The sequence below is a fragment of the Pholis gunnellus genome (genome assembly GCF_910591455.1).
Source record: "Pholis gunnellus genome assembly, chromosome: 4".
Classification (NCBI taxonomy): Eukaryota; Metazoa; Chordata; class Actinopteri; order Perciformes; family Pholidae; genus Pholis; species Pholis gunnellus.
This window is the reverse complement of record NC_136530.1, coordinates 6,896,220-6,921,760: the sequence shown is the minus strand read 5'-3', so window position 1 is coordinate 6,921,760 and position 25,541 is coordinate 6,896,220. Positions and strand designations below refer to the sequence as shown.

Below are 25,541 nucleotides of genomic sequence, written 5' to 3'. Positions count from 1 at the left end.
TTGCAACTGACAACATCTCGAACTCTAAACAACCTTCAATCCGGGTTCTTCCAGGTCGATCATTTGATGAAACTGCTGAGCGTATCGAGGTAACCTCCACTATGTAACCAGTAAACCGCACCCATTTGTTAACTTTATTGCTCTTTTAAGTCCAATCACTACATGATTTAAAAGCTCTAGCCTGTTTGTTTTAGCTTCAGTTAGCCGACCGACCATTGTCGAAGACACACGTGAAGAGCAAATCATGGAGAACGTGAAACAGTTTCTGGTGGAAATGAAGCTTGACAACCGGACAGCGGCACTGTTAACGGGTGCTGCGTGCGGGGCTGGAGCTCTGGTGCTGCTGGCGCAGAAGGTCTGCAGACACCAAGCGGTGAAGGAAAAGATCCAGAGAGCCAGAAACCGGAGAGTCGACAGCCTGCAGCGGGCCGGGCAGGCGGTGCTGCGGTACAAGGAGTCGGTGAGAGTTGGGACTTTGTTTGGATGGAAAGTTTTAACACACTTTTTAAGAACATCCTTTTAATTCAGACCACTACGTTTATCAGTTTTTGAGGTGAATGACAAATGACTTCATTTGTTGTCAACACGCTTGCGAGCTTTGGGAGACGTTATTATGCGCATCTGCCATTTTCATCGCAGACATTTTTTTTTAATAATTTGACATAGCAGGTGGCGCTCACCAATCATATTTTGCTTTAAATAGATGATGCCTTGCTCCACACTAGTATGTGTTATTCTTGCTGGTCTGGTCAGTATTGATAATACAAGTTATCAGTTTCGTCACTTGTTCCATTCATCCTGCCACATTTATAAATGTTTACTAAGTGTTTAATTAACTAAAGAAAAAAAAGAACAGACATGAACACAAAAGAAACAATTCTTAAAAAATCTTAAAAAAAAAAAAAGGTTTTGTCCACATTTGCTTTTGTTTCCTTTAGGATTGTATACCGTTTTGAGATTTGACTATTGTCACTCTTTCTTTCTATTTGATCAAAATAATAGCATTTGTTGCTTCCCTGTGTTTTTCATCTGTGCAGAACTTTCAGCTAATTTTGAAAAGGAATTATTGCGTGTGTGAATTCATTCCCCACACATTTGTTACTGTGTATGTAACTGTGTGTGTGTGTGTGTGTCCTCCAGCATCCAGAGACCGACGCTACTCTCATCTTGGCGATGTCTCTGTCTGAGTTGACAAATAACCTGCAGGAAGGCTTGCTGAGCCCCGAGGACGTGTTTTACTCCTACATGGAAAAGGTTCAAACCCAAATAACACCAATCATTATTCACATCCCATCGCAGAACAATCATGTATATAAAGATATATAGAGCAGTGTTATAATTTAAGGTTCTTATCGCATAAATGAATGAATCATTAACCCTACAAAGGGACTTGCGTCTCATAGTTAAAAAGTAAATATTGATCTACTTGCTTGCACATTTCTTACTTGATTTTCATGTTCTACTAAACCAGGCGTTTGGAGCAAGGACATACAAACCCATCTCTGCTGTTTTTTTTTGTTTCTTTTCCCACAGACTCTGGATGTAAACAAAGATCTGAACTGCTGCACGGGGATCTTGCTGGAGAGCTTCGATCAGCTGAAAACTGTTGCTTCCAAGAAGGAAGGCCTCTTGTATGGAGTTCCAGTTAGCATCAAAGAAAACTACGGATACAAGGTATTTCAATCAGGAGAGACTTGTTTTATAGTTTAACAATGATTTATTACACATGCAAATATGAAAAGTGCAAAGTCTTTGGCGATTGGACTCCATCATGAAGTACTATCACCGAGGGTAGGGATACTGCGGTCCAATAGGCCTAATCCCCCAAAAGAAATTTATTTATATAAATAAATACCTTACTGCTGTGGTGAATTTCCTAAGAACATAGAAAATTAGTCACGAGGGAATTCAAGGCTAGAACGTGAGTGAGTAGATGTTAGACCAGAGGTAAGAGGTCAAGGTTAGTCAAAGCGAAGGAGAGAAGAATGTCACGAAGGACTGCAGACTCGGACAGGTTGGGTCAGGTTAGACCGCAGATACAGGATAGTGCGGGTCTAGATAGCCCATAGTGAAGTATGGTAGGATTTCAACAGATCCCGAAATATATGGTGGGTCGGCCCTGCGGAGGGCCCGAGCGCAGGATGGGATAGGTGAGGGTCAAGCTAGACCGCAGACAAGGATAGGTTGGGTCAGGTTAGACCGCAGCTTAGGATAGTCGGGGGTCACGTTTAGACCACAGCGCAGAATAGGGGGGTTCAAGGGAGAACGCAGAACAGCATGGTTGGGGGTCTTGCTGCCTCAGCACAACCAGACCGGGCCGCCCGGGAAACTAGAACGTATGTCAAGCTTTTGACAGGTCTCGCAACATTCGGACCGCAAAACTAGAAATGTTGTCATTCTGACTGCGAAACTAGAAATTGTGTCCTTGGACCGGTCTCTTTTCACTTGGACCAGGAAATGAGAAATAGGGCACCTCAGACCCATCTTTCTTTTGGGAATGGAAAGCGGTCCCGTCGGACCAGGAAACAGACACGTTAAGCCAGGTCACGGTTACCTAGGAAACAGTTACGTTAATCCAGGTCACGGTCACCTAGGAAACACAGTCACGATAAGCCAGGTCACGTGAGACCAGGAGATTGAGAAACAGTGTTAGACCAATCAGATGGGGAAAACGGTCGAGTCACACCAGAGGAAAATAGAGTAAGGTAAACACAGCAGGGAGGGCGCGGTATTATACCGTGATGAGAGACTATCCCTTAGCACGCTAGAGAAATATCTTTAGTGTTATTAGAAGGAACATTTTCAGAAGGATATAATGCTATCCCCTGCTATGAGCCGATACTAATAATATGACCTATCAATAATATAACAATCGACGTGAACATGTCACCACCACCAGTTATATGCATTCCTTACCGGATTTTAAGGCTTCAATGATCTTGCTTCTCAAGGATGGTGTTGAGATCAGAGTGGACGTAAGACGTGAAGGCAGAGGATGACCAACGACCCAATTTTGTAGGGTAGTAGAGGAGATGCCTTGGTTAGCTGCTGAAGTAGCGGCCCTATTCTAAAAAGAGTGCCCAGAGTGTAGCTGAGGTGAGAAGTTGAGTCTAGTGAGGATAACCTCCAACTGCTACCACGTTTTGGATAAAGGAATGTTACCTGGGGTAAGAATAGTGGAGCAACTAATAGGTCTTACCCAGAGGAACTTAAGCATGGATTTGAAAGGGCAAAACCCAGTCTATCTAAGCCACAACTACTGTGCAGCACCGCCGCATTTGGAGTGTTTAAGCCATGAGTTACCAGCTAAGTCACGTACCAATTAGACCACAATGGTGTGAGTCCAACAGACTAGAGAGCCAAGGTCTTATACCATGATGCGAAGATCCACTGGAATAGAATGCGAGAGGTAGCTTTAGAGATAATAAAAAGAACATTTTGCATGAATGAGATAATGCTATTGGACAAATTAAATGACATGCAAAAATGCCGGAAACAAAGTCAACATGACACCACCACCAGTTATATGCATCACTTACCGTACACATTTTTAAGGCTTTAATGAGCTTGAGTTACCCTTTGAGTCTAGTAAACCACAGGCCTTGACAGAACCCCCCCAAAACCCGCGGATGGCCTGCATCCGTGTCGACGTTTTAGTAAATCAGCGAAAATCACCAGCTTGTTTGTAGAATGTTACACCATTCCAGTGACTGCACAGCGATCTGACACACAGGTCAGCGCAGCACCTGTCATCAAGGTAGATTGTGCATCTTAGGAAAAGGAAGATGCCATGTCCAACGAGCAGGAGAGGAAAAGCGCATCCCTAGGGGAAGAGCTTGAATTGAGGCAATTAGACTTGATGTATAAATGTCCAAGTATGTTTTGCCACTAATCCGCCTTAACCAATATGGACAGACTCTTATATGTCCATTCCTCCCCTGCAGTTTAACCCAGTGTGTTTCATATGTCCAGAGACCATTACGATTATACAAAGCAGCCAGGTGAAGCGCCACTAAGCAACATCTTTTGAGCAAACGCACCCACTCACTCCAAAATAATAGGAGGTACTGATATGAGCTACGAGCCCAATAATGGGAATCCTATTGCATGATTTCACTGCCCAACTATGATGTAAAAAGAGGAATAGAGCTGAACCAAGTGGTTTAAACCACAAATAACGTTGCTGCACACAATCCTCTTTAAGATACGCTGTAATGTCATACTTTCCTTACATCGCATCACCATGATTGCACTGAATTCTAACGCTGCGTAGCAATACAGTTCCATTAAATTAGGTACTTTATTTTTTAAGATGCAAGTTCTTAAAAAGCTTCTGTTATGTCATTTAAACTATAAAAGCAACCCTTACTTACCTGACATATTCCTTCAACTTCTTGATTTAATAATCAGCTGCTGGCTACATACAAATGTTGATACAACTGTTGGGCTACGTCCATTTATATGGGACTAAATCATCACGCACTTTGATGTTCCGGACCTTTGCATGAGGAACTCTGAAATTGGACTTTGTAGAACTCTATTTCAATACCCAGCTTTATGCGTTATTATTCTCTAAAACACCAGAGGCGTACAAACAACATGGCTGTGAAGAATAAAAGATGAGTGTTACTCATAGATATACCCATAGAATGTTGGTATAGCTAACACAAGCCATGAACCAACCTCCACAATGCCGAGGAGGGATTGTAGCCAGCTGTAGCCTCATATTCATGAACTACTTATCGCCTTAGCCAAGCCCTGTTAGGAAAGAAGTAAAGTATTACATGTATCATAAAGAAACAAAGGTTAAATATCCTGTAAACTATTGGATTTGGCTGCCAAACATTTACTCAAATTAAACCCTGCTGTTCTGAAGCATCTCAAACGAATTGGCCCATCTCCTATAATCCCCAGACATGTCAGTGTTTTATCAGTGCACTATTTGTGATATACCATTGATCATGAGCACAGCCCGTGCCAGATTGAATTCGGAGGTGCATGACCAAACCGTGACCACTTGCGGGCCTACCCGCATCACGCGCCTGCCGTGATTACCTGCCGCGAGTACACATCGCGCCCTTCACGACGGAGATGATAAACTAAGTTTAACTGCTGCTTAGTTGTGTTTATTCCCGCTCATAATGATTGTAGTCTCGTGAATACGCTCCACTTCCACTACTGGAATAGGCGCTATCATACTGATTTAAATGAGTGATGCTCCGGAGCTCCAGACGTGTGTCAGACCCATGGTTTTCCTCATTTGTCGGTAAATATGCATATTTAGAAAGAGTCAGCAGAGAGATGAAAGGCTAACAATTTGATAGAAGTGACCAGCTGATGAGAACAGCTGATTGCCCCAAACAATGACCGCAAGGAAATGATGAGTGAGGATTCGTGAGAGAGGAGTAAATGGCAGGATATGTGAAAAATAAACTACAGGCCTAAGCATACAGAAATATATTCTTTCTGACTGAACTCATGGTTGACCTTCATTTGTCCAGAGTACATGGTGTCTTAATGAGCAATGGGATTAAGAATTGCTATGGCAGACAGGATTAAACGTTAGCAATTTTCCGCCCAAATGTCACGTATCTACAAACATCTTGTTTGGGACAGACGGACTGGTTTATGTATTTACTTTACTTGTGTTTTATTTAACACCAGAATCATGACTGTACTTGCGGCGTCATCGTTAATCTGGACCGGCCTGCCCAGAAGGACAGCGTGATCGTGGAAGTTCTGAAGAGACAAGGAGCTATTCCCTTCGTGAAAACCAACTTGCCCCAAGCCCTATTAAAGTAAATAATCAAACGAGCTATCGCCGAGATAAGCTGTGAGATAATAAAGTGCACAATTAAATGAGTTTTTGCATTTGTCGTGATAGTCATTGCTTATCTGTTTTTTTTTAAATTATTTCTTAGTTACGACTGCGGTAACCCCATCTATGGGCAGACCGTGAACCCCCACAACCTCCAGAAGACCCCCGGAGGCTCCTCCGGTGGGGAGGGGGCCCTCGTCGGGGGAGGAGGCTCCGTGCTTGGTTTCGGCAGCGATGTGGGCGGTAGCATCCGCATTCCTGCTTCATTTTGTGGGATCTGTGGCTTAAAGCCAACAGCGGGTCGGCTAAGGTGAGCGTCTCCGCTTCAGTCAGTAACACAACATTTTGTGCTACAGTTTAATAATTGCTTTGTTTTAGATGATGTCTTTTTTTTTGTGTCTTGTTAGTTCAGTGGGTTTGAATCCCATTTATCCAGGGCAGAAATCGGGTAAGTTCCAGGTGTATCATCATTGCCTACTTACTACATGTGGTGTCTGGAAAAACTTGGGTTAACTCATTTGTTTCCCATGAAATTAGTGCTGTCGTGTCCCGGACCCATGGCGAGGGACGTGGACAGTCTGGCTCTGGGTATGCAGGCGCTGCTCTGTGACCACATGTTTTCTTTGGACCCCACTGTTCCACCCGTTCCTTTTAATATGCAGGTCTGTCCACTACAAATGAAGCCTTAATGTTTTCAGAGGGATTATGCACCAGGCTGTGTCCTGGAGCTGTTTCTGAGCCAAGAAAAAGTCTGGCACAATTGATTATTATTGAGCTTAAGAGGTTGTGTTAGGCGGACTTTGTTACCAATTGACAAAGTCAAACAAGCTACTTTTTAATCTCTATGGTAACTAGCTCCTGGCTTCGGCTACATATTTACCATTTGCACACACTTAAGAGAGATATCAATCTTCTCATCTCACTCGTGGCAAATAGGAGAATCTAAGTAAAGATGAGCCTGGTGCCAGTCCATGCAGTTCTTCAAAAATAAATAAAAGACTCCTGAAATCGATTCAGTTCACTGCAGAGAGGACAGAGCAGGGAACATACAGTACGTTCTCTCTTCCTGGTACCGGTGAGGAGTCCTGTTACGGCATTCTGTCAGTAATCGCAATTAGATATTTTTATTTTTTTTCAAAATCGTTCAGCCCCAGCCCTGACCTCAACCCCAGCAAACACTTTGGGGAACCTTATCACCTTATCACACGAACAAGTCACTGCAGAGAGGTTCAACGGTCTTGAGGAAAATCTCAAGTGGAGGCTGCTCTTGTGCTGAGCTCGGCCTAACACGGATCACTTTATGGATGTACAGTGACGACTTTTGAGATCATAGATGCATTTCCTTTTCGACAGCCGTGAAATCTGGAGTGACTTGTTATACCAGTTTTCTGTCAGAAACAAAAACTGAAGTTTACTTCCTAGCTACCAGAGATGTTTGTGTGCTTTATAATGCCTCGTCTTACAAAGAGTGAGGAAGGGGAAATGGTGAAAACTCCACTTTTTTTGCAGCCTGTTTGCAAAATGTTCACTCTGTGCGCTATAATGAGTTGGATTCACCTATACAATGTGCAGGGGCACCATAAAGGCACATTATTATAAACCTCAAGCACGTTTAAGCTCACAAATGTAACCTATAGTTCATTGTCAGGAGCAGTTCACCCCTTCCTTTACTGTGCCTTAATTAACGTAGATAAGCTGAACTAAGCTAAAGCCTTAAGATAAACAAAAAAGCTTCCTTTGCATAACATTACTAGTTATGTACCAAAAATGAAACGTGTGTTTCCACTCGGATGTCCCCCTACTGATCTGACCGACTGAAAATGTCTCGTCCTCAGATATACCAGAGCTCCAAACCTCTCCGGATCGGTTACCTAGAAAGCGACGGCTCCACACCAACGTCTCCAAGCATGGCCCGAGGCATCAGAGAGGTCAAAGCTCTGTTAGAGCAAGCAGGGCACACTGTAAGACACACGCACTATATGATCTACAGCCACATACAATATGTGATGTTAGCTTTTGTTTTTAATACACTTACTTTTTTCCCTCTGTTTTTCGGGCCTGTAGTTGGTGCCCTACAGTCCTCTGAAGCTCGATTACGCTGTAAATGAACTTCTTATAAAGGGTGTCCTGGCAGACGGAGCCACCAGCCTTCTTCAAAAACTGTGAGTTGAAGTTCCCTTTTAAGATGCCAGTTATTTAATCAGTGTAGTCCTTGTTAATTATCTAATTAATTTGATAATTGTCCGTATTTGAAGTGTCTTTAAGAACTAGAGTGCAAAACATAGGAAACTTTGCACACGCATTACAAGTGGTGAGAATGGTCTCATCATCATCATGGTCTCATCTGATATGAGCGCATCAAGATAAATAATTCGTGCAACAAGATGAACTACTTAAAAGAGCACCAGTCAAACCTCAAACAGTTGAACATGTAATGGAAATATGGCTTTTAAGTTTGTTTCATGCGCTTTAAAATTCCCTTGATCGTGGGATTTAACGGTCGTGAAAAATGATCGCAGTCATCTCAAATACTTGTGACGAGGCGGTCATGTATTAATTGCGAGAGGCCTAGTGAAGCCGCGGGAGCACTTGGTTTATTAAATGTGTACAAAATGTCTAATATTTCATCTCCGGCACCACGTACTTTGAGTGAAGTGTTTTGACCATATTATAATCACTTTGAACAGATTGTTCTGTGGTGTGCCAATGATCCCTTATTGTTTGTATTTTAGGGAGGGGGGCCCTTTGGACCCCTGTCTCAGACCACAGGTTATACCGTACTATCTTCCTACGTGGTTGAAGAAAACCCTCGCATTCCTCCTCAAGCCCCTCGTGAGTTCCCTCCTTCTGTGACAGACGTGCATAAATACAGACGAAAGAAAAATATAATTCTTCGATATTGATTTGAATATTTCCTTGGCAGTTATTTGATAAAACAGTTGCTGTGTGATTTAACACTTATTGTTTACATTACACATAATATGACTTATGTCTTGTCTTTGGCAGTTTCCTCGTGACTCTGCCACCTTCAGGGCAATCTGTGGAGTTGGGTGAGAAAGTACTTCAGGTTTTGTTGCTCACACATTGCATGCAATGCACAAACATACTGATTCTTTCTGGTGCCCGGTTTGTTTGTTTTTGTAGATCTGTTGCGGAGCTGTGGAAGCAGCACAGTGCTGTCGAGGTACTGTTGGTTGTCAGCTCACCATGCTTACGCATGAACGAGTGCATACGTTGGGGACATTGAATTCTCTTGTGTTTTTCATAAGATCTACATTCAGGAAACGATTGCAGAGTGGAGAAGACTCGACATAGACGTGCTGCTGTGCCCGGTGATCGGACCAGCCTACAACTTCTTCTACTGCTGCAAGCTTTCCTGTATGTTTACCTCAACAGTGTGCGATACCTGATACGGCAATGTGACTGATTTGAGAGAAGTCTGAGATATACTAGTGTCATTCAGTGTTAGAGATGTTCTGTCTTGACTGTAATTACCATACAAACTGAACTGTGGTAGCCAAAGAGCAAGGGAGCAATCTGCCTGCATCAAACTCACGATCAGTGTACAGATCAGTATCAAACCCAGTGTGAGGCGCTGAATAACCTGTTGCTATTCTCTGTCCTCCCAGGTGCTGTCCCTTACACGATGCTTTACAATCTCCTCACCTTTCCCGCCGGCGTTGTTCCTGTTTCCACGGTGACGGCCGAGGATGAGGAGGAGCTCAGGCACTATAAGGGCTTTCATCAGGACCACTGGGACAAGCTGTTCAAACAGGTAAGAAACACGCGTCCGTGAGAGATCCCTGATACCAAATGATATAATACGGTAGTTTGTATAATACAGCCCTTAAAAAGAAATACTATCATCGGGAAACTTTTTGTTTTCTGGAAGCTGTTATGTGTTTCAGACAGACGATCATTATGGCGCTGTCTAGAGCCAGTGTTTGATTCGTCCATTCTGGGCTACGGGATTCCATTTCTGCCAATAAATCCCCCTAAATGTTACACACTGTTCCTTCAATAACACATTTGTTGAACACACGGGGGGCAGAAACGAGCATAAAGCATTCCAGCTTGTCGTGGTTTGTTTGTTAAACTACTGCCTATTGAGCCTATTCATCCAACAGACACTTTGTAAAGTTTCAAAGAGGCAATTACAACAACTTGTGATTCATATTGACTTTTATATGTCTTTAAAGTAAAGTAGAGCTCACGACTCACATTTTCTTCTTGGCAATTGTAAACTGTAAATCATTTTTCAGTGTTCTGAATTAATGGCAATAAAAAAACGTAAGATATTCTAATTTGAAATGATATCAGTAGATTGCTGCTGTTTATAACTCCTAGCCTCCGACAGCCATGGACAGATGATGAGTAAAGGGCCTCGTGCCGCCCTTCTGGCCCCCGCCAGTAGTTCCACAGCTGGTCAGCAGATGGAGGCAGAAGACTGTGGTGCTTGTGGTGTGCTGACTGTTGACTGACTGACTGGCTGTTGTGTTTGTGTTTAAGGCGGTCACTGGAGGCGAGGGTCTGCCCGTGGCGGTGCAGTGCGTCGCCCTGCCGTGGCAGGATGAGCTCTGCCTGCGCTTCATGAAGGAGGTGGAACAACTGGTCAAACAGAGCAGAAAGTAAAAGCCTGGAGGCCACAGGTGGGGCTGCTAACTCCAGGGGCATAAAGATGAAGCTTTATACCTGTTAACGGCATTAAAACTAAATAAAATGTGAGTTAAAGTTAACACAAACTAAGCTTGCACTTGAAAACGTAGTTGAGTATTCTTTAAATTGTTGTTTTTTTTGTAGCCATAACACAGATTTAATACATTTTATCTTTGAAACTGTTAAATGTTATATTGCTCTTAACTGATTGGGAAGGTTCACTCCTTCTTTGTTTGATTTTTTTCATTAAAAAAATATAAATTAACATATTGTTTCATTTGTATTGTACATATAACATAAACTTAAAATTTTTATAAATGTGCTGTTTTATAATCAAGAGTCTAACTGACATTGCCATGATAAGATGATCGTTATGTTGTTGTTGTTTTAATGAAATTCCGCATCCTGTTTGGACATTAGAAGGTGTGAAATATGCCAAGTCCTTGTTCTGTTTAATATTTCATGCAATATAGCGTGAACAGAAACTACATGCTTCAGAAGAAATTCAATTCACATCATTGCACGCACGGAAAATAATGTTAAAGATGAGGATTTACATGAATACAGAAAGTATTGTCTCCTAAATCATGATTGTCTCTTTACAAGAGCAGCTTTCTGTGATATGATACAACACGGGGGGGGGGGTTCATTTTGACTCTGTAGCCGGTCCGTTATCGGCGGTTTGCTTTTCACATGCACACCAAGAATGAAATAAAGTAACTCATTTCTCAGAGGAACCGCTGCTGTTATTTGTTATGTTGTGTTTTACGGAGTTGGTACAAGTCACCAAGTCGTGATCGTGCCTCATCAGGACGCCTTTTTTTGAGTTGATACTTGCAGCTTATAAAAACCTGTACTGTTAACTCCTTTTTCGTCGTCGAATATTTACCGAACTGACTTTATAAAGTGTGTTGCAACTTCAAGGCATCCAGCAGCTGTGAGGGCACAAAATCGCTTTCATTACCTTCCGTATCTTCATCTTCCACCTCTCCCTCTCCATCACTGTGCCAGAGATGAGCGCAGATCATTTTCATTCCTATTGTGAGTGATTGTCGCACTGATGCCTTAACAGGAAACAGAAAAGAGATAAAGGAGACTAATGACACATGGCGCCTCCATCTACAAGGCCAGCGCACCATGTCGTCATATTGTGATTACCCTGTGCTATTGTAAATATGTGTTTCTTTTGGGTTTACATAAATTTACATATGTTTTAAAACTCTCCTGGGATGGGAAACCATTAGGGACAATGTTAGTGTTTTCCATTACAATCGCCCACGTTTGCACTGCTGTCTCATTGAATGGAAATGGCCGTGCGCATGCGGTAGAGGAAGGAGGGCACATTAGGCGAGGAGGGGAGCTGGAATTGAGAGGTTGTTCTTAGCATTATCTGTGGCACATAGAGAGAGAGAGAGTGTGGCTCTCGCTGTGCCACTCAGTCAGGGAGCATTAAGCTTTAAGAGGCAGTGAAGAGACTCAGGTCTTCAGAGGGAACTTGACATTGTTCATAAATCCCTCAGGAGCTGAGACAGAAGCAATGACAAATACCCACACACACACACACACACACGCATGCACAAAGTCAGTCTTTAAATTGCCCCATTAAATACATTCACCTATTACTACTTTGGCAGTAGTGTGTATTATATTACATTTTAGAATCAATTTAAACGGTATTAATATACTGTAGCACTTACAAAACATCACAGATGATCAAAGCACAAACTGCGAAAGTCAAATCGGAGTCAAAAAGCGAAATCAGTTTGCCAAATGAAATGGCCATATTTAAAAGAAAGAATTGGGGGCTAACTAAACTTTGATTTGTACCCTTATTTGTAATATACTTTATTTTCACAATACTTGCATAAAACACATTCATGTGACTTTAAACGTGTAAAACATGATGATGAAAATGTGAGATTTTCCTTCTGGAAAAAGGACTGCAGATGAAAATAAGTCCGTTTCAGCACCTTTTATATTTTAATAAACGTTGATTCATGTAAACTACCCCTGATAAAAAAAATCAAAAAAAACTTTTTATTGGACATTTTGTCTTGTCACAACAATGGTCTAAAATATAAGAAATGAACGATGGCAGAATTCCATTTCGCTGCTTCAGTTTGAGGGTTCTCATATCGCGCATGCTGGCTCATTGTCACACTGTCACGACGTAGTGGGACACTTAAATAGAACGTTAATACCTTATTAACGACTGTGCTTTCCCTGTTGTGACAAATCAAAAATGTTCCCTGTGAAAAAAGGCCTATTTAACAAACAGAAGACATTCAAGACAAGAGGACAGTTAGTCACATCTATTGATAAGAGTTCATTCATTGGTGATAAAGAAGACAGACAAAGTGTACAAAAATGGGTACTTGTATTAGTATACTGTATATGTGGACGTGTGTGCATACACACCTGTAACATAATAGATCAAATGTTACGTTTTGATATTTTCTGGAACTTTTGCTCGAGGTATTATTGTTTCAAATCCATTGCTGCAATGTTATCGGGACTTTCAGTGAGTTGCGACATTAAAACTACAGACTAAAGCCCTCAATCATTTTTATAGTCGCATCAAACTCTTCATAATTCATGGCTGTGGTACAGCGAACTGAAGCGTTTAAAGTTACATTTCAACATTAAATCAATTGTCTCCTTGTAATGTGAAAGCGTCACTAGAACTGTTTGATCCCACTTATAATCAAAACCAAACCATTCAAACTTTTACAGCTTTGAGCTACAGGTCGTTATGCTTGACTCCAACGGCTCTTACTGAAAACAGTCTCGCTACCTGTAAGAAAACTTAGTAAATGTTATGATGTCGTCATGATGCTGAATATTTGATCCAGAATTGAAGCTCAGAAAGTGTATTCAGTATAGTGAAAGAGTTTGGGAAGTTAGATGTAAAGGGCACATGGCCAAAGCTCAGCCTGTTGTAATCATACCGCAGAACCAGCCAACAGCGCTGTCAGGCCAAGGTGCTCATCTCATGTAACGTCTCATTGATAAGAGCAGCAAACACCTCATTTACAGGAACCTTAGGCTATAAGATCAGGTACTTTAAAAGCCATCCAAACACATTCAGACCCTGCCTGTGTGCCAGCAAATAAAACACCTTGATATCGCCCCAACTAAACTAGGATGATTCTGTCTTAATGTCCCATTTCAGGGACCAAGGAGTCCATAGTCTTTATGGCTCCACAGAAATGCAGGTAGTAATGTTTGACACAGCAGGGCTCCTGCCTTTCACATGATCAAAGTGACAAGTTCAGCCTGCAACCAGAGCCACTTACAGGAGACATCAAGAAGCAGCAAGATTGGCAGCTTTTAGGTCTTTAGTCCATTTCATCAGCCATTACTACCAGCAGAGGCGACGTGCTGTGGAGGACTAGTGGGAGGAGGGGAAGGCAGATTAACAGACAGCTGATACAGGTGTATAGGCGGTATCAAACAGCAGCTCTGTCAATACAGCATGGCTCCAAATTTCTTCAGAAGGGGCTGGGATCCCCAAAGTATGCCCACCGATTTCACTATGACGGGATTAACTTGGAGCTCCGTATGATTTTCGCAGATTCTGTGACTCAACAATTCAGTGATCCACGTTCTATCGGCTTTAAAGGCCCCTATCCCAAGTTTCAAAAGCTTACCCTTCGGACAAGGGACACTCTTTTTCTCCCATGCGGTTCCGCTTCCCCCTTTTTGCTGCATTCAGTTGTTCATCAACCCCCGCGTCCTCGCCAGCTCTCCCATCCTCCCTTCTCTGCACATCTGCTAGGTTTGAGTTTTCCTTTCTTCCCTCCAGCGCCTGGCTTGGCCCAAGGCCCTTATAGCCAAATTGGTTTACATTGGAGAGATAAATGCTCTGCAAATGCGCTTAAACACGTACAGTAAAAAATGCAGACAGTGCGTGTCAGGATTATCACCCAAGTCAGGGGGAGAAAGGAGAACGTGTCTGTAGCACAAAGCTGGGGAGCCAGAGTGAAGCCTGCAGATATAGTCCGTCTCATCCACTTCTCAGGAGAAAGAGAGGAGGATTTAGCATTTGCATGCTAGTCTGTAATTCCTGGCATTATATAACTTGTCGCCAACAATCAAACTCCTGCGGTATTGTGAAAGTATTGTTTCACATGGGTGAGCAAAGTGTGGAGTTACACTCTTGGGGGAAGGGGTTTTTGGTGGCAACATGGAGACAGTTGGTCCAAGACGCACGGCAGAGACCACCCTATAAGCCCCACTGAAGAACTGTTCTGCAACACAACCTCAGGTCCAAATATAGAAGGTGCAACCCAAAATCCTCCTCAAAATATTCAGCTTAGAGGACAAGCGTCTCACCTGAACACAGCGAGTGATATGTATGAAAAAGGCTGAGCCAGCAGGCGCTACAGCCACGAAAGCAAAGTAAAGAAAATGCAAATGTGCGCAGTCAAAGGTCTGGTCTGCTGTGAAATTCACATGTGGAATATTGTGAGATATGATATTTCATAATGTAAAATGTCTGAAAACCATATGTGCTTTATATGCAAATGCATCAAATTTGAAATGTAGTTTCACAAAGTCTTCAAATATCTAAAAATCATACTTTTAGACATTATTTTATTAATGAATCACTTATTCAAATATATTCGAAAACCTCATGTGCCATTATGAAATTTGGAGAAATGCATTTTACCTATGATAAACTCACATGTACATTGTTCTTGTTAGACAGTTGCATCTAGCCTGCAGATGGAAAATATCCTGCGATCACCCAGAGGTACAAAGCATCTCTTTTTGCTTGAGAACTAAGTATACTTTGATTTTTTTAAATAGGTACTGGGATTTCCTGAAGCAGCTGGGCTTTGGCAAATATTGCTCAAACAGGAAGAAAGATATAGTGCATTTGTTGAAGCTATTTTCAGCTGCGGATGAATATACATGTGGTGCTTTAGTGACGGCAGCAGGACGATGTCTGTGGGATTGACTCAAAATACCCGACCATGTTAATCGTGATGTGTTTTTAATGGTTTTTAGACAGTGTTAGTCTGTGACACAGAAGAATAAGCTACAACAGGCTTTGGCTACTGGTTTTCGGTCTTTTAATAGGATTTGTTGACAGTAGAAGAATATCACTAGAATAATCTATCGAAATAAGATACACTAATCACAACAGAGAGCCACAGTTATCTCTTTAAATGAGCCTACAAGAATGGTTGACACTCCTACTGAGGGATGTACTGTCATGTGAAAGAGGTCTCACTTGGTGAAGATAGGTAGGGCTCGCACAGACAAACTGGATCCTGAAGATTCAGGAAACAGTATTCTCCCTTTCCTCCCCACCTGCTGCTGCTGCTGTCACACAGCTGCTGTCCCTGTCCGCTAGCATCAATGTAAAACCCCTCCACATGCACTGCCATGAGGATTTGGGTGTAAAACTTCCAAACCCCCCCCCCCCCCCCCCCCCAAAGAAAAATAGACCCCTTTTTCTCATCACCACGACCTGCCCCTCCCTCCAAATCAACGCCGTCCCCCTCAGACCTCCCAACACAAAGCCCTCAGAGCAAACCCAGCAGCACAGAAATCATAGCACACCATTCAATCATTGTTTTTTCCCCTCTCTCACCCCTTTTATGGTCCCACTAAAGGTTTTAGCCGGGCAGAGAAGGAGGGCTGTCACTGAGGAAACCTTAGCCCATTGATGAAGTGACAGGAGCTGCCAGAATATGATCCTAATCCTGTTTCCAGCATTCTTTTAGCCCGCTGGCATCGCAATTCCTCCACACATTCTCTGAGCTGTCAACTAGGAAAATCCCTCTAATAGCGCATTGCCCAGATACACATCAAAGAGCTCCTGGAAACCTTCAGCGGCTTAGCTGCCATAGACACACTCACACACACACACACACACACACACACACACAAACACACACACACACACAAACACAGCCTTCCCATTAACTTACACCAATATGATCTTTACGAGCACACAAAACCAAGACGTTCATGACAAATTGACCACATATTTAGCATATGCTTGAAAAAAAAAAATTAAAAAAAAAAAGCCCAAGGGCGTCTTTGCAGCCCTGAAATTATACGTATGCACTGTAACCTGCCCCATCCTAAACCACCCACCCCTCTCACCTCCCTTTCTCCTGTAAGACAGTGATATAATCTTTACGGTCATGGAGCGAGAAAGCGGGAAAAAGACCAGGAACAAAAAACAGGTGTCTGAACTTTGCTGACTCCAGGAACCCTTTCAGTCCCATTTTATCTCATTCTATTCTTACTTAATCCATCGATATCCCAACCAAAGGTAATCTTCTTATGGCAAAGCATTCTGTTTCGGTGCAGCCAAACCTCGGCTGACAGGGTGGGGGAAGAGGGGAGAGAGAGAGAGAGAAAGAGAGAGAGAGAGAGAGAGAGAGAGAGAGAGAGTGAAGGGTAGGTGGGTGGATGGGTGGGTGGTGGATTGGAGACTCTTTAGAGCCTGACACTGTGCTTCAGTCATTTCATTTAGGATTAGTTATTCTGCACTGAGTGAACAAGTGGCAGGTTCTCCCCTATGTGGTATGTAAACCTCAGCGTCGAGCATGGTAGACCTCCTGTGTCTAAATTATTTGCGGTTCATCAAGGTGTCTTCGGTGGAACATGTTAACTAAACTTAATTTTTTTTTTTTTACTATAAAGGGTTGAAGGTAATGTGTGTGGAAATCCAAACTGTTTATTAAGATTTAGTTTCCTGTCAGTCCCTCTCAGCGCTGTCAGCCGTCCAGGGAGAAGAGCTGGATTCTGCACCTAAACTAATCCCTCTCTTGTTGCAAACTTCCTCTCACTGGAGAAACTTTTAGAAAAATGCTTTTGGGTGTTTTTTTTTTTAAAGACCTTTATGTGAGTGCATGTTTTTGTGGCTGTTCGGATGTTGGTTGGATGTCCTGCTATGTGATTATTATTCCCGGTTCATGATCTAGATGATCTTGTCTAGTGTTCTTCTGACTCACCTTTTAGCTGACGAGGATTCAGAAACACACAAAAACTTCTGTTAATAAATAACTTCCATTGAGAAAAAACATTTTTTTTATGGCATTCATACAGTGTCTCTATTTTCTCAATTCAATAAATATGTAGGACTTTCATTCAAGAAGGTTGCCTCCTGTTTTTTTTTTTTTTTTTTTTTAACCATTTTTAACCAAAACAGCTGTTTTCTTTTCCTCTGTGTGGTAATTTCTTGAGTCATTGTTTTAGAACACAGCTCCGTCTTTGGGCCAAATGTCAAAATGAGGCAATGTGAGTCAGCATAGGAAAGTATTTTCATCTTATATTTCCAGCTGATGAAACTGAGAAAATGAGTCATTCTTATGTGATTTATTCCCTTGCATTAAACAGATAAATTACTTACATTTTAAACAATTGAGAAATACACGTCTTGAATCTACAGTGATATAGTACATAGAGAATGAGTCTGTGCATCTTTCTGCTGAAACCAGTGGCCCAGAAAAAAAAGTGGTCGAGTTCAGTCTGGCACCCGAGTTAACCAAAGAAATATGTCTGCTGGGTTCATATTTATTTGTCGCTGTGCCTCCTCCGCAGATTCTCCCTCATTTCATTGCTGCTGTAGGTCCTTTGCTTAAAGCCATGACTGTAAAACACACCAAACGTTTCCTCTCAAATCCTTCACACAAAAGAACACCTGGAGTTACTCTTTAGCCAGGCAGATGCAGGCGAACACTGAAGGATATTTACAACGCTCAATGGATTCTGCTGAGTGCTGTAACTTTAAACAAGGAGAGTCATTTGTCATCTACAAAGAAATACAGTTGTTGGGGGATTATACCGAGTGATCTGAGCTTCACTTCTGACAACAGATCAGATGCGACTTCATTCTGTGTTTTGCGGCTGCAAGCCATGCTTCAGAGGGGTGCACGCATGCATAGTTCACATTCAGGGGTTGAATTATAGAACATTTAAATATCTTATATCTGTCCTGGAATCAGCTCTGTAGTTCGAAACTGTCTTCACAGAGGAGGCTGAAATCATAGTGAGCAGCAAGCATTGGTAGGGTTGGCTTGTGTTGGTGAACAGGAGGAATCGAATACAAGCAAAGATCCCACAGGCCAAAAGTACTGTTCAGTCACAACTGCAGTTCAGTTTTTTTTTTTTTTCATCAAGTTCATTGAGGACAGAGCTGTTCTTCGTGTCCTGTTGTGCTCCCAGCAGTGAGCTGCATGCCCACATGGTGACGATGAGGTGAAGGGGAATAGGTGCGTCGACAACCCTGAGCTCCAAACTGAGGGAGGGCGCCTAAAGTGCCTGCTCTAAAAAATGTTTTTCTCTGTTTTTGAAATTGGGTTTATTTGAAATCTAGAAAACTGCAAGAAAAACACCAGCAGTTCAGTAAAATAACATGACACAAGCTCAAATGTTTACTTTGGACAGATTTTGATCGGAGGACTTGTGAATTATTGTTATGTTAGCCAATTGGGTAGCAGCCAGTAGCTTAAGATTCGAGATTTTTCGAAATAATTTTTGGAGATGTGTCTGCGTTTTGGACGGACACACGCAGTCGCTGACAGTGATGAGGGGTCAAGAGGAAAGTGAAGAGGGGCCCAGAGTCACCTCCACTGGACAAGGCCCATAATTCATACGTACGTCCCTGACTGGAGGGCGAACACTTCGACTGAGCAGCCCGAGCTTCAGTTGGGGAGCGTGTCCAAACCCAGCGAGGCTGCATGCTGCTTGGCCCTCATACGGAGGTTCTCTATGCTGGTGGTCTTGCTGTTGAGGCTTCCCGGGAGGCTGCCTGGTGGCGCCTGCAGCAGCGGGCTGTTCCATACCTGCTGGGCCTGCGACAGGGACTGGTAGTAGGACTGGCAGGGCAGCGAGCTCAGCGGGGGCGGCATGTTGACGTTCATGCCCAGGTAGGGCAGAGAGGGCGGCGGGCTCATTTCGAAGGACGGGTAGTGCACCATGTTGTTGGTGGCCACCATGTGCTGGCGAAACTGCTCCTGCAGGCGGAAGAGGCTGAGAGGAGACGAAGCGTAGGAGTTGCTCTGCGGCAAACCGCCGGTCACGCTGCTGGAGGACGGCATGGTGGGGGAGCACAGGGGGGAGTCTGAGAGACAGGAAGAGAGGAGGACTTTAATATGTTTCAACACAGATGTTTTGTAGATTTTTGTTTTTTAAATGAATTGTGTGCTGTACATACCAATTCAGTCAAATGATCGTGTACATGAATGTGACTGGATTCTTAAATATGACATATAATCACAATATAAAAGAAAAAAGCAGCGGCATTCATTTGACAGCGGCATTTTTTACCTAATGTGGGGCTCAGCTGTTTGTAGGATGGGGAGCTGCTCCCCGGCTGCGCTCCCCCCTCCCCATGCGTCTCCTCCCTGATCTTCAACCCGGTCTCTCCTCTCATTTCGTCCTCCTCTCTGTCAGCATTATCCTCTGCTGCTGACTCGCTGTCCGACGGCTCGGGGGAGGTGACGTTGACTTCCACGCTCATCTCTCCGGGCTGGTGCCGTGCGGCTGCCTGCCTCTCTGTCTCTGAGTGACAGGATGAAGAGGAGGAGGGAGGGGGAGGAGTGCGGGCCTCGGGAACCAGGGTGGTGTTGGTGGTGGTGGTGGTGGTGGCGTCGGTGGTGGTATTGGTGGTGGTGGTGTTGAGGTCAGTCTTGGAGTCCTCCGTAGAGCCCTCTGCAGCTCCGGACGCCTCCTTCTGTTTCTGGAGCTGCTCCTTCTGCAGGCTGCGCTGCTTCTTACGAAACTTGGCCCGGCGGTTCTTGAACCACACCTGGCAGATGGATGCACACACAGGTCAGGGCTTGAATCAAGAACTATTAATAACATAACGTGGACAAATTTAAGACACCGCAAATGACTGCAGTTTCTTTTTCACATTTTTTTTATGATGCAAGATGGCCTTTAAGACTTCAAGCTGAGCATCTCAGAAAGCAACAGGCAGACAGTACACAGGAGGATAAATGCTTTTATAGGTTTTTACCTGAACGCGTGCCTCGGGCAGGTTGGTGCACATGGCCAGACGCTCTCGCATCACCACATCAGGGTAGTGGGTCTTCTGGAAAGTTTTCTCCAGGGCCTCCAGCTGCTGGGCGGTGAAGGCTGTCCGACTGCGCCGCTGCTTTCGGTGCTGGGAGCCATACCGGGCCTCAAGGATAATGTCTTGAAATGTGCAGCCGTTGAGAAACAAGAAACATGACCAGTTTAATTGAGGTTGAGGTGAAAAGGTCATTTAAGCAACCAAGGGACCAACACACATTACATTTGTGTTAATGCAAAATAGATGGGGATCATGAATGAACAACAAAATGAGCAACTGATTCTTACCAGCTAGTCTCTCTGCAAGAGTGAGGGCATGCACTGAGGGCCTGTAGTCAGGGGCGTGCTGGGCCTGTTGCGCCGCCTGCTGGTGAAGGTTGTACATGGCGCTCAGTGAATTCATAGCGTGGAGAGAGTAGCCGTTCACCCCGTAGTGCTGCATGGCCGGTGAGCTGTCTGCAGAGAGAAAGGACTGCTGTGGGTGCCAGGCCTCTTTAAATGAACCAGTCTGTTCTCTGGTTGCAGCGCTAAAGCTAAAGCGAACACTTTAACACTTTGTATTATAACGTTTGTTGTAGGCTGACTGATTGATATGGCAACAGGTGAAATACAAGCATTAAAGACTGCACTGAGGGGAAAACAAATATTCCATCATTGAATCAGAAAATAACTAAACAGACAACTACGAGTGACTTCTGAGGATTTTAAAGTGATGATGGATTTAGCTGAGAGCGTTTATGTGTGTTGTTAGATCCAGTCAGGTTATATTTAAGTAACAAATGTTTTTTTTTCCCACGGTTGGTTTGCCCATTCAAGCGGCATGTAAAGCCTTCAGGAAAAATAAAATATCTTGGTTTGAAATTTGTACATACAATAACAATTTGATTAAAGAAAAAAAATGAATTTTTTATGAATCCACAGCTCAACCGATTTAGATTAAAGACAGTGAAGAGAGTCAGTTCCATTCAGCAATGACAAATACAATATATATTTAACACCTAATTCACTCAAATAAAATGCAGCATTGGCCTACTACAACAGTACAAAAATACATTGAATTTGTAGCTAATCTACTTTTTGCATTATTTAGTTTTATGATGTGGTCCTTTGTTGTTGTTGTTGTTATTTCAACATGCTCATTTTAGAAAAAACACACTGATAATAGTTCATGGTCTATACTGAGTAAATGTACAAAAATAAAGTTCCCCGCTGTATTATAAAATAATAATAATTATAATATTATTATGATAATAAAAAGAATATCTAAATCATTAATTAGGAGGGGAGAAAATGTGACTGACATTTTTCCCGTCCACACAAAACAAATCAGACCAATGAAATGAATTCTGATCATTGTCTTATTTCAACATCTAATCAAACTAAATGTTCAGTGTGAAGAGTTCTAATTGGAAACACACGGAGACGCCGTTAATGGTCCGCAGACTGGACTGACCGAATTAACGACAACATATTTACTTTGCTCCTCAGAGTTTGACTCGAGCGGAGGGCCGTTTATTTCAATCTGTGGCGGGTCCCAGGTCAGTTCCAGACGCCCGGAGGCTGTCTGATGTGAGTGCAAATAGGTTTCAACGATACAAAGCTATTAATTTATCATCAGGCCTGACACGGGAAAGATGGGCCAGCGCGCGTGTGTGTGTTACTCGGTGTGACTAATGCAAGAACATTTTTTTTATTTCATTGCATTATTTTTACTAAATCAGCCTCTGGCTGCATTCATGTCTTCTGTTCGCTTTTTTTTTTAATCTGCAGCTTATAAATTCAACATACATGCTCTTCTTTCAGGACAATGTCACATAGCCTCGGGCTCTGATTTAAGCCTAATTATGCAAATTGCCGTGGATTTATGAGTTATATAGCATTTACTAAAGATTGCCTCGGGGCCGGAGCTCTGTATTCATGTCGTCAATTCAGCAGCGTTCAGAAACTTAAACGACACAGGAAATTAATGGGGATAATTAACATATTGCCAAGTCAATTCCCAACCTGTGACAAAAACAAGTACCAAAAAGAACTTTCTTAAACAACGTTTAACGGTTCCCAAATAAGAATATTGGCCTATTTGTCAAGGAAGTCCGTGCAATTTACAGACTTATAACTGTCGGTATTATTGATTGCTTTGACCATTTATAGCCTACACATTTAATCGATTAATTGAGCAAAAGAAAGTCGCATTGTTATCGTGTCACTACTTGTGTTGGGGACCTCGGAAGGAAGGTCGACGGACTGCACTTTTGAAAACGTTTTTGTTGAAGACGTGATGGAGTTTGGAAAACAACGAAAGTCCGCAATATTAAACACACACATTTGCAAGTAAAAGAGAAGAAGAAGGCAATATAAAGTAAGAGTTGTTCGGCTACAGAACTAACACATCGCCAACTTCGATTCTGCGAACTTCTTACCTGTCTTCTCTCTGTGTCTGAAGCGAAATATCTCCACCGGCAGCCGAATATGTTTTCCCCTCAAATCTTCGTCTCTAAAATCCGCAGGCGGTTCTTCAGTTTTTCATTTCTCTATAGCTTTTTCGTTCACCTTGATATCCTGAGAATATCCCGCTCGGTCCGCTCCGTGCTCCGGCTCGCCTCTCTGTGGATGTGGAAGGATGCTGAGCTGCCATCTACCGGCCTTTAAAGCGCTCCGGGTGGGGTCACCGGGACGCTCACACGCTCCTGCTCTGCGCCAATCACGTCGCTTTCCTCCTCCACCGCCACCACAGCCCCTCCTCCTCGTCCTCCACATTACTCCTCACTTCAGAGATGATTATTCTGCATGCGAGGTGCCGACTTTTTTTATGTTATTTTGGAAGAAAAAAAAAAAAGATACATGTGATACATTTATTTTGTACGCAAGGATTTTTCTGCCAAAATTGGCAATTATTCTAATTATTGGTATTAAGCCCATTGCTGTGATTTGTTGGAGGTGATAATAATGATAATTTTTATGTTTTTGGGTCAGGTATGCAGACTGATGTAAATAGCAAATTATCTTAATACTTTAAAGATGATTCAAACAAATCTCAGCATGTCATATTTTGTTATTACTTCATATTATTAATATCTAAATAGTCTAAAGCTGAGGTCAAAGGGCAGTCTGCACCTCTGCTTTGCTTTTTTTACTACAAATATTTAAAAATCCTACCAATTCTTTTAACCAATTTAAAATTGGTTTCCTATTATCAATAAAGGTACTAAACACTAAAATGGACATTTCTAGGTTAAAGCTTATAGCCTAATGTTTGTATACATGTTAGGCCTTAACAACCATTACAACTGTCACGAAACTAAAATCAATAAAAAGAAAATAAATGATAAGAGGAGTCCTCCTCAAATATGAGCTTCATCAGACCTTCAATGTCTGTAAGGGTTGTGAGTTAAAAAAAAAAAAAAAAAAAAAACTTCAAACGATTGAATTCAGCCGGAAAAAAATGGTCTATAACACAAGTCTTAATTAAATGATATGCAAATAGTCAGTAAAGGCCTGCACCACTCGTTTGCAGTGACTTGTGCACGGGGGACTTTCAGGTTAATTCCGGGCTTTAATTTTATTTCCCTGCTGCCTCGGTGTGACTGTGTGTTTGGTGGGAATGCAGCTGAGGTGGAGGGATGCAGGCTGGGCTATACACTGCTGCCTCCAGCAGCTCCCCGGCCCCGAGGGATTTAGGTTGGGATTGGGTAGACAAGACGCCATTTCACCCTCCAAAAAAATGTCTTAAAATGACTGCTGGTAAGAGGATTAAAACAATAATGCCCCTCTCTTCTTCAAGGTTTTTAGAAAAGATTTCTTCTCCCGAAGAAAAACCGTTTAGGCTGGAATTAAGGGCAGCGAAAAGTAGCCTTTTAATGTAAAGCTTGCATATTTTGTTGAATTTTCTCTGAGAGGGAGAGAGAAAGGGGACCGCGGGGTTGGGTGGGGGGGTTCAAATCCGAAACGCAATTTGATCTTCGGCCGCTTTCAATTGCAGAACTTTAGACTCGCGATAAACAGCCTGCGTGAGAAGAAAACGTGAAATTCTTTTTAAGTTCACTTTAAAGAGTTCAAGTATTGTCCTCACTCTTTCACTTTTAATTAGATCTTTTAATAACTGTGAAAATCCAAAATATGAAAAAAAAAAAAATGAAATGAATGAGTTTAGTGGACGTTTTCACGCAACAGGTGGTTATCAGCGCGTGGATGAGGAAGCTTTAAAAAAAAAAAAAAAAAAAGGAGTGAGCGAATTAAAGCCATCAATAATAATTCTTTTTTTTTATTATTATTGTTATTTCGAGCTCATGTGTTGTTGTTTTTTGTCAGTATAAGTGCAGACCATTTAGGCACAGAGGAGAAAAAAATCGGATTAACTTGTGAACCGATGGAAATAAGAACTTAAACTGGAGGTAAATCTGGCCAGTGTCTCTTTGTGAGAACCGTTTCTAAAGCAATTAAAGCGAGAAGGAATTCCTCTCAGCTGCTCTTCCTCAAATCAGCTTTTATACGCAACTTAATGCGGGCTAATGTCCAGCAGGCTGAGGGCTTTTATGTAGCAAGTGTCAAGAGGGCCTTCCATCAGAATGATATTAGGCCAGCAGCCCCTCCTGACCATCCACGGATGGAGTGCACAGTAAACTCACCATGACTCAGTTTACACAGATTTAAAATTTTTAGAATAGAATTTGGACACTTTTTTTTAATACCTACATGTTTATTTTCAGAACTACTTAATAACAAAGTCCCAAACTGGTGTATATAATCTAAAAGTATAAATTCACAGTTTTCAAAAAATATTCTGAATTGTTTACTTGAAGTTTTGATGCCTGATTTAGTCTTTTTTTTTACATTTACATTTAAAGTTGTTTTATGTAGTCAGCCCTTTAGGGAATGAATTGCAATGATTTACATCATCTGGATAAGTTCTGTTGATACATTGAATGTATATTACGTTGCAGGATTTTAAATTACATTTTGACAATTTTATATTTCCATAATCAATTAATGAATCGTTTTTTATAAAATGGCAGAAAATACTGAAAGA

General features: G+C 42.4%; 2 protein-coding genes across 2 annotated transcripts; one reads left to right on the top strand and one right to left on the bottom strand.

Moving 5' to 3' along the window:
• Positions 1 to 61: 61 nt before the first annotated feature.
• faah (fatty acid amide hydrolase) lies at positions 62 to 11,169 on the top strand. The gene is made up of 16 exons (XM_079158502.1): positions 62 to 89; positions 195 to 460; positions 1,141 to 1,254; positions 1,534 to 1,674; positions 5,665 to 5,798; positions 5,922 to 6,128; positions 6,226 to 6,266; positions 6,356 to 6,480; positions 7,654 to 7,779; positions 7,883 to 7,980; positions 8,551 to 8,650; positions 8,825 to 8,868; positions 8,963 to 9,002; positions 9,088 to 9,196; positions 9,448 to 9,593; positions 10,328 to 11,169. Exons 2-16 carry the CDS (start codon positions 245 to 247, stop codon positions 10,448 to 10,450), a joined length of 1,764 nt encoding a protein of 587 aa, XP_079014628.1. The 5' UTR covers positions 62 to 89; positions 195 to 244; the 3' UTR covers positions 10,451 to 11,169.
• A 7,974-nt stretch (positions 11,170 to 19,143) lies between these two features.
• LOC306694393 (diencephalon/mesencephalon homeobox protein 1-B-like) lies at positions 19,144 to 20,957 on the bottom strand (the record flags this gene model as incomplete). Its single annotated transcript, XM_079157239.1, has 4 exons — positions 19,144 to 19,562; positions 19,769 to 20,249; positions 20,460 to 20,638; positions 20,804 to 20,957. The coding sequence occupies 4 exons, from the start codon at positions 20,955 to 20,957 to the stop codon at positions 19,144 to 19,146; spliced, it is 1,233 nt and encodes a 410-aa protein (XP_079013365.1).
• Between the last annotated feature and the right edge of the window lie 4,584 nt (positions 20,958 to 25,541).

What these genes read in the sequence shown, in the direction of transcription:
- faah (XM_079158502.1), top strand. Translation starts at nt 245, where the DNA reads ATGGAGAACGTGAAACAGTTTCTGGTGGAAATGAAGCTTGACAACCGG. An exon ending in AAGAAAACTACGGATACAAG is followed by an intron (nt 1,675 to 5,664) that starts GTATTTCAATCA and finishes ATTTAACACCAG; the next exon opens with AATCATGACTGTACTTGCGG. An exon ending in GGGACAAGCTGTTCAAACAG is followed by an intron (nt 9,594 to 10,327) that starts GTAAGAAACACG and finishes TTTGTGTTTAAG; the next exon opens with GCGGTCACTGGAGGCGAGGG.